Source organism: Puma concolor, chromosome A3 (assembly GCF_028749965.1).
Source record: "Puma concolor isolate L17-30 chromosome A3, mPumCon1.1.hap2, whole genome shotgun sequence".
Taxonomy (NCBI): Eukaryota; Metazoa; Chordata; class Mammalia; order Carnivora; family Felidae; genus Puma; species Puma concolor.
The window spans coordinates 105,941,983-105,955,701 of NC_141669.1; the positions used below are offsets into that span (position 1 = coordinate 105,941,983).

A 13,719-nucleotide genomic window follows, 5' to 3' on the forward strand; every position below is an offset into this window, starting at 1 on the left:
TCCTTTTAGTCAATGTACTGTTTCGCTTGATGCCCCTGAAGCAGACAACATAGATACATAGAAATGCATATTTCAACAGATGAAGGAAAAGGTATTCCATGAAAGGGCTCTTCTCAAAGCCACTGAGTCTGGAACAAAGGTGAATGCTGAGATCCCTTGACTTCCCAGACTAGCCCCAAGTTATTGTTACTTCTGATTTATATTAGGTAGGGTTTGTAAAAAATACAAAGTATCTTCTGCAAATCTAGGCATTTTCTTACCTTAGATTTGTGATCTGATGTCAGTGTCTGAATTTTAATTTCTGTTTCTTTTTTCATTTCGAGACAATTACTTCCCCTGCAAATGGAAAAATCACAAATGTGTGCCAATGTTAGATATCTTCCCATCCCATGAGCCTTTGCTTCAAAGCTTTCTAATGAAGACAATTTGTTCATCAAACATGGGAGGCCATGGCTCATTGGGCAACATCAGTATTTCTAGTAACAGATGTATACCTTACAAAATATCTATATCGTGATTACTCAATTCAACCACTACACAAAGAGACACTCCAGACCTAACAATGATTTCATTGTTAAGGGTATGTTGTCAGAGTTTCCATTTTGGTTCCTGCTTTTCTTTAGGCTATTTTTCATTTATTCAATAAAATATTATTTGAGATAAAAACTAGAAAATAGGTCCTCGGCCTTGAAGTGAATTTTTAAGCTCTTTCTGGTTGTAAAGCCAGATTTTTGTCTTTTACACATGCCAGCAAGGCAGAAAATAGAGTTTCTTGGCATCATAGGGCAATTTTTGCTTCTTATTCTATTGTGAGGAGGAAATATACAAGGCAATTTCCCAGCAACCATTACTGCTTATTTCAGTGATTATTTTTTCCTTTTGTAATATCTATAGCACTGCTGAAACCAGAACAGGTTCTGAGTTTGTCTTCAGCATATATGCTCTGATGTATTATGCCCTAAGTCGGAATGCTTCGCGATATTACTGAGAATGTCTCCGAGAGAAGCATTATTCTAAAAATGCTAGGACTTCATCAAAACTGTTACCTCTCAAGGGCTGGCACTCAGTATGCTTTCTCTTCAGTCTGCTATTTGGTGAGCTTGTAGCATCGCAGAAATATCCCCTGGGCTTAATTCTAGACAAAATCTTTTATACTAAATGCAATGATAGGTTTTCTTTAACAGTCTTATCTGGGGACATGGGCTAAAAATCCTTGTAACATTAAAAACTAAGATTGTATTTTTGTCCCCAAGAGTAGATCAACCTTAATATTTATTTTATGGTGATGCAAAATGGTTTCTGTAATTTCAAAATTTCCCAACTTCAGCTTGTCCTTCCTTTCCCCTCCATTCATCTTAAAAACACCTGAGTTTTCCACCTGGGTGGAAAACACAGGAGAGACATTAGTTACTGTGTCATCTACCAATGGCTGTCGAACATGAATAAAGCTCTTCTTTTCCACCTCAATCCCTGCCTTCAGCTGAATGAATCTCTTAATTCCCAGGAAAAACTTTTAAAGAACACACAGTCAAGACCAAGTTCTTCCTTGGACTAAACAGTCAGCTTCACTGTGGGAAAAGACAAAATATAAAAAGGTGAAAAGCCTCCGGAAGGAAATAAAGAGCCATTACCCCTTCTTCTTCATTGCCTTCTCTAGGATTTTCTCATGCGTTGACTTCTCTTTGTCATACTGTGCCACAATTTTGTCAACTTGTGTGCAATGCAGCTTCTGCATGGTGCTGTGCTCCTGAAGAAGAAGAATCTGTAGTTACAAGCTGAATCTGTAGTTACAAGGACTCTTCCTGATGGTTAGTAAACTTCACCTATGTTGGGCTGGCATGATTTTCACCAGCTTTCCCAGAATCTTAGTTTAGAAATCAAGGAGTAACCAATTCTGAGAACTGGAAGGATTTCCAACCTCCCACCCAACACAAGAGTTTCTTGAACAGGGATATTCCAACAAGGGAGTCCATAGCCTCAGCCTAATGAATGTGCCCCCCTCAAAGGGCATCCCTGCCTACTACAGGGCAGCACCAATCAGCCTCAAGTCCTGTCTTCTACATATACATGTTCTTCATAGGACTTCTACGGTTCATCTTTGTCGTGCTGAGACACCTAATGAGTCCACAGCCCCTTTCACACATTGGTCCTCAAATACCCAAGTTCAGCTCCCATATTTTCTCTCTTTCACATGCTAACTATTCACATGTGACATGGCTTCTAAACACCCAGCACATTTTGGAAGGTCTTAAATACCATCACTCAATAGTGAGAATTGCCAGTGGGGTTGTCACTGTTATCTGACTGCAAATCCTCATCACTGGGATCTTCCACTGGCTTCCTCACCTAGGTGCATTCACAAGGAGGACATAGTGTCCAGGAGCTGTGGCCATAAGTTTTACAGATATTTCAAATATTTCTCCATCTGCTTCCTGTCATCATGAAGTTGGGGCTGCAACACTTAGAAAATAAGAGTTTTTCCATAAACATTCTTTCCTCCTGATAACTTAGCCACAGTCAGTGACTTCTCTGAAGTCAGATATCCTTAGCTTCTCAGCAAGCCAAACAGAGAGGAAACCAGCACAATCAGTAATACCTAACTCTAAGTGATACTTGATGTTATATCCTAGTCTTACTCTTGAGAAACTAGGCAGATGGGATGGTACTGAAGACTGGAAGGGACAAACGTTGCTCAGGTTATGTAACCTCCCTCACAGTCCTATTTCCTTTTACTATTTTAGAGAGAGAGAGCACAAGCCAGTGCACGCACGAGTGAGCATGCCTGCATTAGTGGGGGAGGGGCAGAGAGAGAGAATCTTAAACGACTCTATGTTCAGCACGGAGCCCATCATGGGGCTAGATTCCAAGACCCTGGGATCATGACCTGAGTCAAAATCAAGAGTTGGACGCTCACCTGGGGCACCTGGTGGCTCAGTCGGTTGGGCACTGGACTTTGGCTCAGGTCATGATCTCATGGTTCGTGGGTTTGAGTCCTGCATCGGGCTCTGTGCTAACAGCTCAGAGGCTGGAGCCTGCTTCAGTTTCTGCGCCCCACTCCCCTGCTCACATTCTCTCTCAAAATTAAATAAACATTAAAAAAAAAAAGAGTTGGATACTCAACTGACTGAACCACACAGGCACCCCTCCTTTTACTTATTTTTTAAATTAAGTGACTTAATTAAAAAAAAATTTCTTCCTAAGTTAGGCTAGACTTGAAGGAAACCTAATTTATGAATGTCTTTAAAAGATTTCATAATTTCTTTATCCATTCATCAGTTGATGGACATTTAGGCTCTTTCCATAGAAACTTAACAGAAACCCATGGGGGAGGGGAAGGAAAAAAAAAGAGGTTAGAGTGGGAGAGAGCCAAAGTGTAAGAGACTCTTAAAAACTGAGAACAAACTGAGGGTTGATGGGGGTGGGAGGGAGGGGAGGGTGGGTGATGGGTATTGAGGAAGGCACCTTTTGGGATGAGCACTGGGTGTTGTATGGAAACCAATTTGACAATAAACTTCATATATATATTTTTTTTTTTTATTTTTTTATTTTTTTCTTGCCCGCCCCCCCTCCCCCCCCCCCCCGCCCGGCCGCCCCTTCCTGCTCCCCGGCTCAAAATAAATAAACTTACAAAAAATAAAAAGAATAAATGGATGAATGCCTTTAAAAAAAAAATCCTGTTGAATGAATACCTTAGCTGGGGAGGGCCATGTCCCAGGGCCCCTCTGGGGTATTGGAAAGACAGGGACCTTCAAAGGTTCAGAGGGCCTGACCCCCACCCTGGGACAGGGGCCTGAGAACTGTTCTCTGTCTTTATCTACATCTTGTCTCCCTTCTGCGCTGGGGCCAGGAGGGGGAGGGGAGCTGACCAGGGGTGCAGCCTCTCAGGGGAGGGAGGATGCAGAGGAAGCCCCAGCCTCTGCCAGGCCCTGCCTCCCTTACCCTCACCCCACAGCCTGGGAGGAGCAGGAGACCAGAGGGACCCTTCTCCAAACTTCATATATTGAAAAAAAATAAAATGAAATGAAAAAAAAGATTTCATAAAATATAAAAGAAGTGATTTTTAACTTTTCCAAGATTTCCTAAGTTTCCCAGCACTGTTAGTCAATTAACATAGGACTTGAACTACAATTTGGTTATACATGTATTTTTCGGAAACACGTTAGTGCACATGTTCCTGGAATTTTTGTCCATTTGGATAAATATCTTTGGGAGAAGTCATGGAGGAGGGTAGTGCTAGGTGGGGAGGTTCTCAGAACAGAAATTGACAACGGGGACAAAGGGTGGTCCAGGGTGATGCTATCTTGCTGTGGATTTGGTGTCAGGGAATTGTATGAAACAGCATCTTGCTTAAGCTGTGGTTGAAACACCTCATAAATCTAACATTCTCAATGTATGTGCACTTGGTGTTATAAACACATTTCAGCCAGGGTTTTTGCAATGTGGCATTGAGTTCAGGACATGGGATCTTCAGTCTCAAATCCTGGAGCAAGTCACTGGGCCTCTTGATCTGTTCATCTTTGTAACTGGGAGAGCAATACCTAGTTCACAGGGATGTTAGGACTAAAAGTAAATATAGTATCAATCCTATTTCAAATGTCTGCTATATCTTATTCAAACTATAATAACCTGTTTATATTATTCAATATCCATGATAATATAGAGTGACTTGGGAAAAGGGAGAGCAATTAGAATAATTAAATCAGTAAACCTTCCCTCCATGATGAATCAACTGCCTCAGGAATCAACATGTTAACGTATCCTTATTTGAATGGATTTAACTAAGCTTGCGTTGCTGTGGACAAAAACAAGCCTACCAAAACGCCCTATTATTAGTCTTCCTTTTAAGATTTAAAGGCATTATGCCTGCTCTGTACATGTGTTAATCTTCCTGGGCAAATAAATAAGAGGCTCTTTGCAAGTGCGGATTCAAACATGTTAAGAATCTTTCCTATGTAATCTTTCTGCTTTCCTGTTTCTTGCAAGTATCGAAGGGAGGGTGGAGAAGGTTGTTCCTTTAAATATCCTAGCACAGCACAAGAAAAGGCGAGGCTTTGAAGCTTGGAAGTTGACAGACTATTTCTTAAGGAAATATTCTGGTGAATCTTATTCACCCAATTAGATATAAATGAGGCTGTTTGTGCCAGAAAGGTGTTCATGATGGATTCCAGTAGGTAAGATTATGCTCTACAAGGGTAGGGCAAGTCTTTGTACATGGCACAAAGGTTGGTACATAGCAGATGCTCAATAAATGTTTGTTGTATGAATGAAAAAAAATAGCAAGGGAAGACAGCAAGAGGACTTGGAATCTGGTCTTAGCTCAGCCAATCAGTAGCCAAGTGGCTTTGTGAAACACACACTAATCTTTCCAGCCCTCACTTTATTAGAAAACTAAACAAGATCCACTTGCACAACCTAATTTGTGGGTTGGTTATGAGCTGCAAAATTACCTAATGTATGCAGAAATAATATGAAAGTTTAGAAGCATATTGAATTGCAATGATTACAGGTAATACAAATAACAAGAAACTTGGTCTGGAAAAATGATCTCTGTGTTCTCTATGTGCTCAAAATGATTCCTTTGTGGTATGCAGTGATCACAGAAGTGTTTGGGGATAATTAGCTTTCCAAATACCAACTTCTTTTACAAAGGAATGGGGTTCTAGTTACTGATTATTGTCTGATTGGGGGTCAAGATTCAGCTTCCCAAAGTATAAAATAGAGGAACCAGGAAATAATCTCTCAGTCCATTTTCATGCAGAACAAATCTATCATTGACTTTATTCTTTGGTCATTAATTAAATCATGACATGCCATGGAAGAGGCATACATATTTTTTCATTCATTCAGGTCAAGAGTATCAAAATTAAATGTGTTCATTGAAACATCAATCTCAATTGGGACACTTTGGGGAGAATGCATGTACAGCTTTTAGCAGGACTTGTACATTTCTCATTGGAGTGAAGAGTACACTCAGCTTCTTTAGGGAGAAACTTTTGCTACAATTCATTCTTGTGACTGATGGGGCAGTGGGCGTGAACGACTGCACCACAGATCCTGCTGGAAAATTGGAGTAAATCATGTTTGCTCAGCATGTGACTCTGAGGTCAGCAGTAAGCTGCCTCCGTGGGTGTTGCTGTGTCTCGGGCCCTTTCAACTTCATAACAGACTTATGGGTCTGGCATTGAGGTCTTATTATGAATTACAATTGACGAGTTTAACAGCACTCTTGATGTTATCAGCTAAATTGCTTGTATAGCAAAGAACAAATTTTCCATTAGTAGCTTTACTGAAATGCCAAATGTTAGTTTCTCAGGCATTTCATTTGACTCATCTTATGGTGATGTTGCAAACGGCTATCCCAGCGGATGCATCCAGTCTATAAATGTTAAGTCCACTCCTCAAACTCACATGTGCTTTGAAAGAAAACTGAATTAGGGGCCAATATTTAAAGACATGGAAGTTTATCTAAGAGTCCAGATTTTATGAGTCCCCTTTTGAGAATGAAGCTGGCCCATGGACTCTCAAGGCACCAATGGCAGGAGCTAAGTCTGACGTGCCTCTTGAATGGGAATGAATGTTGTTCTGCTTTCCGTATCTGGCCAACTTCCTTCTTATTTGGTCCCTATAGGCATTTACATTGTAATTATTCCTCTAACGTGTTATTGGGGCTAGTTAACCAACTTTGGGTTTTATTGGCTTTAAGAATTTGACCACATCAGACAATTGAAACGTATGCCCATTTCTTAATGAAAGAAACCCTATTTCTGGACTCCACTGAGTCATGTATTAGGGGAGATGACTGTTGCTTAGTTTTGTTTTTGCTGTGTCTCTTCTAATGGACACTTGAAAACCATTTCCCTAGTTTCCATTTCAAATGGAGAGGTGGTTCTAGAAAGTGAGAGACACATAAAAGTCTGATTGCCAGCTGCACTCACAGGGTCAAAAACAATGGCCATTGACCCCTGCCATTTTCTAAAATCTAGGCATGTTAGCTAGCATCCTGATCTCATTTGAGGCTCAAATGGTCATTATCTCTGATTTTTCTCTTAGTATCCTAAAAGCAGCTCACATGCCTATTTCTATGGCTCTCCTGCAAGTGATAGATCCTCCTACACCAGAATTCCTCTTCCATCCTGTGGCTAACCTTCAAGTTTGAAAACAAGATTTCTTTTGCATATTATATTTGTGTCTTAAGCCACTGGGATTTAGCTCATGGATTCTCTGCTTCCCTATAGGTCTAAGAAGTGGCATTATTTACCTCAGCTGATGTGTAAGAGTGGAGAGTCCCTGCAGTAATAATATGGACTAGGTAAGAGCCTCTGCTCTTAGCTGCCAACTGCTAAGGTTGATGCATGGATGCTGTGGTTGGCAGGGTACAGCCTGGGCCAGGTTCCCTCCTCAATAGTTACTTTATAACCCAAGGCCTTACAGTAGCAAATCTCAGCCCCATCTTAGGTTGCTTCAAAAGTTAAAAAGGTTTATAGATGTTTCACAAAAAGGCTGGGGGTATTTTTTCTCGTTCAACAACAGGTCAAAATCTGTTTTTTTAAGGAGGACTGGTCTACAGCTTGAAGGCAAGTGGGGGGGGTTCCACTAGGGGTCAAGGGACAATGAAGAGTGCCAAATAATATTCCTAAAGAAACAATTCTCAAAATTTAATTTTAATGTGTGAAGGAGAGGAGCTTATTTATTTCCTAGGCCTCTTCTTGGTGATTATAACTAAGTCTCAGATGCAAGCATATGCATTTTTTACAAAGCCTCCAGCTCCTGGCCCAAGGATCATATGTTGAAAAAAACAGTTCCAAAGGAAGCCAAGATATTTGTGTCCTGATAGGATCATGATGGCTTTTAAAAACCTTTTACTAAGACCACCAAGAATATGTGAGAAAGAAAAATCAATGTGTGAAAATTCAGGGGTAATGGAATTCCACTACTGGGTATTTACTCAAAGAAAACACTAATTAAGAAACATATACGCATCTCTATAGTTACAACAACCAAGATGTGGCAGCAATGCAGGTGTCCATTGGTAGACAAACAGATAAGGAAGATGTAGGGTGAGTTACTGTGTGTCTGTGTGTACATAAACATATATGTAAGATGGAATATTATGCAGCCATAAAAAAGATGAGACATGCCATTTGCAACAACATGGATGGACCTAGAGGATATTATGCTAAGTGAAATAAGTCAGGGAAAGACAAATACCATATGCTTTCACTCATATGTGGGATCTAAAAACACCAAAAACAGGGGCACCTGGATGGTTCAGTCAGTTAAGCGTCCAACTTTGACTTGGGTCACAGTCTCATGGTTGGTGAGTTCAAGTCCTGCACTGGGCTCTGTGCTGATAGCTCGAAGCCTGGAGCCTGTTTCAGATTCTGTGTGTCTCTCTCTCTCTTCCCCTCCCTCACTTGTACTCTGTCTCTCAAAAATAAACAAACATGAAAAAAAATAAGCCAAACCAAATGAATAAATAAACAAAAAGCAGAATCAGACCTATAAATACAGACTGATGGTTGCCAGAGAGGACAGGGTTGGGGGGATGGGCAAAATGGGTGAATGGAAGTGAGAGATAGATTCTAGTTATAGAATGATAGGTCACAGGAATAAAAAGTACAGCATAAGGAATATACTCAATTGTACCATAATAGCCTTGTATGGTGACAGATGTAGCTATACTTGTTGTGAGCACAAAACAGTATTAAACTTATCAAGTCCCTACCTTGCACTGCTGCAACTAATTTAACATTGCATGTCAATGATACTCCAAAAACTTGGAAAAAAAAAAGGGGGGGCATGAGTTCTGGAGTCAGAATTTTAGTTCACATCCTGGGGCAGAGGGAGAGAGAGAATCCCAAGCAGGCTCCACACTCAACACAAAGCCCGACACAGGGCTCGATCCCACGACTCTGGAATCATGACCTGAGCCGAAATCAAGAGTGAAACGCTCAACAAACTGAGCCACCTGGAGTGCATTTTTAATAAATGTGGATAATGTGGTGAGTTGTAAAAGGTGTGCATTCAAAGTAAGCAAATGAGGCTCGTTACCAGCATTAACTAGTTATATTACTCTAGGCAAGGGACTCACCTCCCTCATTTTATTCATGTCTAGAATGTGGGCAGTGTCAATTGGGTTTTGGGGATACTGTGAGGATTTGAGAATGTATATAAAATGTGTAATACAAAACTGGCATTAAATAAATGTTAGCCTTATTAGTAGTTTTGTATAAAAATACTACAGAATTCAGAATTCATAAATTATGCTGCCGAAGCAGTCTGAATAAAAAAGTGGGTCCCCTGTGTACCGAATGTAGGAGAAGGGATTCATTCATAAGCTTATAATCACACACTTGTAACATGGACTTTTGTGGTGCATAAGGATATGAAAACAAGCTGTGAAATGCATTGCCCTGTTCAGAAATACTTCTGAAAAGCACTCTGAAAGGCAATAGGCAAGCATGGAATATTTTACTACCATGTCAATTTACTCTGTTCCTCAACCTAAGGAATTTTGAATGCTTCCTCCAAAAAATGCTCCCTAACGCAGTTATGAAGGTCCACACAATTCAGATTTGCAGATTTAGGGAGATTTAAAAATCTTCTTTTAGGTGTTGGTTCCATTATAATATGGGGCTCCAAGAACCTCCTCTGTTTTCTACAAATGAAGGCAACGTACAGTCTTTCAGCCATCTGGGATCTACTGGTTATGACACAACATGGAGGCGTCCCTGCCAACAAGAGTGAAGAAATGGATTTGGCTGAATTAAGTGCAGTGTTGTCTGAGGGGAAGATCCACCAAGGTCAGCTCTAAACTGTCTCACAGAAAAGTAATTTTCCACCTATTAATGGACTGAATGTTCTGTCTCCCCTCCAAATTCCTATGTTGAAGCCCTAATTTCCAACGTGGTGGAATCTGAGAGGGGGTCTTTGGGAAGTGACTAGGTCATGAGGGCAAAGCCCTCATGAATGTAATTAGTGCCCTTATAAGAGACATGAGAGAAATGTTAGCCCTTTCCACCATGTGAGGACATAGCAAGGAGGCTATCCCAAATCCAGAAAGGGGGCTCTGAATCTGCTGCAACTTGACCTTGGACATCCAGCCTCCATACTTTAAGAAATAAATGCTTGTTGCTTAAGCCGCCCAGTCTACGCCAATTTGACGAAGACACCATCTTGGGCACTTTTCTGATGAAGCAGATGGGCATGTTTGCCAACCTGAGTCAGTCTGGACTCAAAGGTTCAGAGAAGGATATCAACAGATAATCCTTCTCAGTAGTATGTAGGTCAAGTTCTAAAAAATTGAGGATCATCTTTCCTCAGTAGCTGTACAGGTAACCAGTGTACTGACATTGTCCAAACTAGATGGGGATTTTCATAACAAGCTGTGTGCTGCCATTGCATTTGCTGCAGCGAGGGGAACTTGTTTACTTGTCAAAGCATCTAACATCCTTCACAGAATAATGAGGTAAGAGTATGGGTTCTAGAGTCAGATGGCTTGGGTTCAAATTCTGGCTCTGCTGCTCTCCAATGCTGGGACATTAGTTCAATTCCTTAACCTGCCTAATCCTTAATTTCTTAATTTTACATGTAAAATGGAGACTTAAACAGAATTTGCCTTATAGGGTGGAGAGTATTAAATGAGACGATATATATAAAGTTCTGTGCACAGCATCTGGAAAATACTTTGCATGCAAAAATTCTAGCTGCCATGATTATTTTTATTATGTCACAGTATATGTCTCCTGGTCATGCCTCAAGGAAATATTTAATGAGGGTGAGGTTAAAAGTAGAAGTTTCCAAAGAGCCCACAGGCCCCTGAGATGTCAGCATCAATGACAGAGATCCAAGTTAAATGGAAAGAAAATCTGGGGGATGATGCCTTACCATATGGCTACCAACTCCATCCCTAATAATCAAAGGTACATTGCATTCTTCCTTATTTCCTTTTCTCCCTCTCTTCTGCTGCCTTTCCATACTCTAGGTTGTTGCCAACAACCAACAAAATTGAAAACACTGCTTTAAGCAGCTTTGTCTCCTACACTTCTGAAAATCTGTGGCAAGTCTCCCCTATGGGCAATAAGAAGGAATTCTACTCAGTGGACTCATTCATGAAATTAGGAGCAAATAGTCTGTGGAGCAAATGCACTAAACCATCCATTCAATAATACAGGGAATATTACTAGGCCAAGAATAGGATGCATTTCTCAAAGCAGCACAAACTTAAATTGGGGCCGTGAGCTTTGAATTTAAAAAACAGTTTTTAAATGATTATTTATTTGAGAGAGAGGCGGGGGGTGAGGAAAGGAGAGAAAGAATCCAAAGCAGGTTCCATACTGCTGGTGCAGAGCCCAATGCAGGGCTCAAACTCATGAACCGCAAGATCATGACCTGAGCTGAAATCAAGAGTCAGATGCTTAACTGCCTGAGCCACCCAGGTGCCCCATGAGCTTTGTGCTTTTAATATCCAGAGTGATTAGGAGATAGGCCATTCAAGTCCAGCTCTAGAGACATGCCTCGGTTCGAGGTCTGAGTCACAGTACAAAGTAGAACTCATGACAAGTTTAAAAGAACTCAGAAGTCCTTTCAAGAAATTAAGTTTCTCTTGCTCCGGCTGCCCGTAATGGAGGAACACACACATTACCCTTCCAGCCCCAGTGGCTGTCATGATCCATCTTGGGAAGGAAAGAGGTATCGTGTTTTCCTCCTTTCTCTGTGAGGAGGGACTGGGAGCAGGATGATGGAGTGCTGTGAAGTGTTCAGCCCACACGAGAACTCCTGAGACCAGCTGCTGCTCTTCTCTTAAATTTGCAACCAGCTCTTAGAATTTCTCATGATCACTGTCAAAAAAACCTCTTCTTATGGGCGAAGAGAAAAAACAACTCTTTCGGAAGTAGGTCACTGAGCAGAGTTTACATAATGGGACAAGTGAGAAAAGCCCTCTCTCTAGGAGCCATGGGTGAGAGAGTCAGGGCTGGCTAGCACCTCCCTCCATGCCCTGTGTGTGGCAAATGACTTGCCAGTAACCCAGGGGATTTGGGTGCTTCTAGCCGGAGACTGAGCTGGTCTTTAAAATAGTGGGACCTAGCCAGACTCTTGGATAAAGTCTGATTATTAAATAGTTTTAAAGTTTATTTACTTATTTTGAGCGGGGGCAGGGGGGAGGGAGAGAGCACACAAGCTGGGGGAGGGGTAGAGAGGAGTCTGGATGCTTAACTGACTATGCCACCCAGGTGCCCCATGATTATTAAACAATTTTTAAATGGGTGAAGCTCTGTTATGCTTCTGAGGTAAATGTCAGAAATGCAGATTATAAATCAGTGACAACCAATCCCAAATGGATTCTATTTTTAAACCTCATTTCCTACCAGTTAAGATCAAGGTACTACTGCCCAGTTGGTTGGTGTCAGTTTCTAAGCCATGTTTTTGCCTGTGAAGAATTCACTGGTCCATCACACAGAACAATAGCTTGAGGTTTTCATCTGAGAGCTAAAAGACAAACCAGCAAACAAAATCACACACACGTATGCACACATGCTCAGCACGATGTACCTTAGCGTGTTTCTTCTTTAAAGAATTTAGCTCCTTCTGTTGTTTCTTTAAATGCTTCAAGTAAGCCTGTGGAAGAAGCAAAGAGGGCCCAAAATCAATTTTTTTTGTAGCCACAATGAATACATCTGGTGAGAAACAAAAATATATTGGTTTCACCAATATAGGTAATGGAAGAGTGCTTGCAAAATGAGCAATTTTACCTTCATCTGCTTTAAATCTTCTATCCTCACTTGAGGGATAAGTTCGATACCTTAAAAAAAATTAAAGCACTGTGTGTATTAAAAATTAAAGAGAATAACTGATAATACAAAATTCATCACTTTGAAATCTCATCTAAAGACAGTGAAGCAGCTTTATGTGGATGGTAATGGATATAAGCATCTTAATTTCTTATTACAAAGCAATTAAATAGACAGTTGGCATGTTTATCATCTTCGTTCAGGTTCCTTACGAGCAGAGCCTGAGTTGGAATTCCTTGTGCACATGACTTACTAGGGAAAGGTGCTCAGGAGAAACCCCCAGGGCAGTGAGAGAAGCAGAACAGGGCAGAGGAAGAAGGTACGGTGTATTTCTAGGGGAAATCCAACCTCAGCCTGACCCTTCAGAGAGCTCTTTAGAGTACATAGCCCTCTGGAGTTGTTCTACCTCGAGGTAAGAAGACTGGACTTTTGTAACCCCGTAATAGTCAGCCACTGGCTTCAGAGGTTGCACAAAACCTTCCAGGTGTTTCCAGACAAGGGCACCGCCACAGTCTGGGAGGGCAGTCCTCTGAGAGAGTTGCAGCTGTGATTTGAAATCAGACAATACAGGGGCACCTGGGTGGCTCAGTTGGTTAAGTGTCCAACTTCAGCTCAGGTCATGATCTCATGGTTCGTGAGTTCAAGCCCCACATCAGGCTCTGCGCTGACAGCTCGGAGCCTGGAGTCTGCTTCAGATTCTGTGTCTCCCTCTCCCTCCCCCACTCACACTCTGTCTCTCTCTCTCAAAAATAAGCATTAAAAAAATTAAAAATCAGCCAATACACATAGCAGCTGGGGCAATGGAGTGCCAAACTACAGCATCTATTAACACTACTTTTATCTTTGTATATCATACCAGTCAACTACCTCCCAGCTCTTTTCTCACCTCATCGTCAAAGAACAAAATATTTTTTTTCCCAGCTTCTTT

At 41.2% G+C, this 13,719-nt stretch overlaps 1 protein-coding gene across 14 annotated transcripts in view; it reads right to left on the reverse strand.

The window, feature by feature from the left end:
* PLCB4 (phospholipase C beta 4) overlaps nt 1-13,719 on the reverse strand; it is a 422,070-nt gene that overhangs the window by 17,467 nt on the left and 390,884 nt on the right. For all 14 annotated transcript variants that reach the window (XM_086701713.1, XM_086701708.1, XM_086701702.1 and 11 more), the window contains 4 exons: nt 12,753-12,802; nt 12,553-12,618; nt 1,632-1,747; nt 261-336 (listed from right to left, as the gene is read on the reverse strand). In XM_086701713.1, the coding sequence (XP_086557839.1) occupies nt 261-336; nt 1,632-1,747; nt 12,553-12,618; nt 12,753-12,802 (308 nt within the window). The remainder of the gene's footprint in view (nt 1-260; nt 337-1,631; nt 1,748-12,552; nt 12,619-12,752; nt 12,803-13,719) is intronic.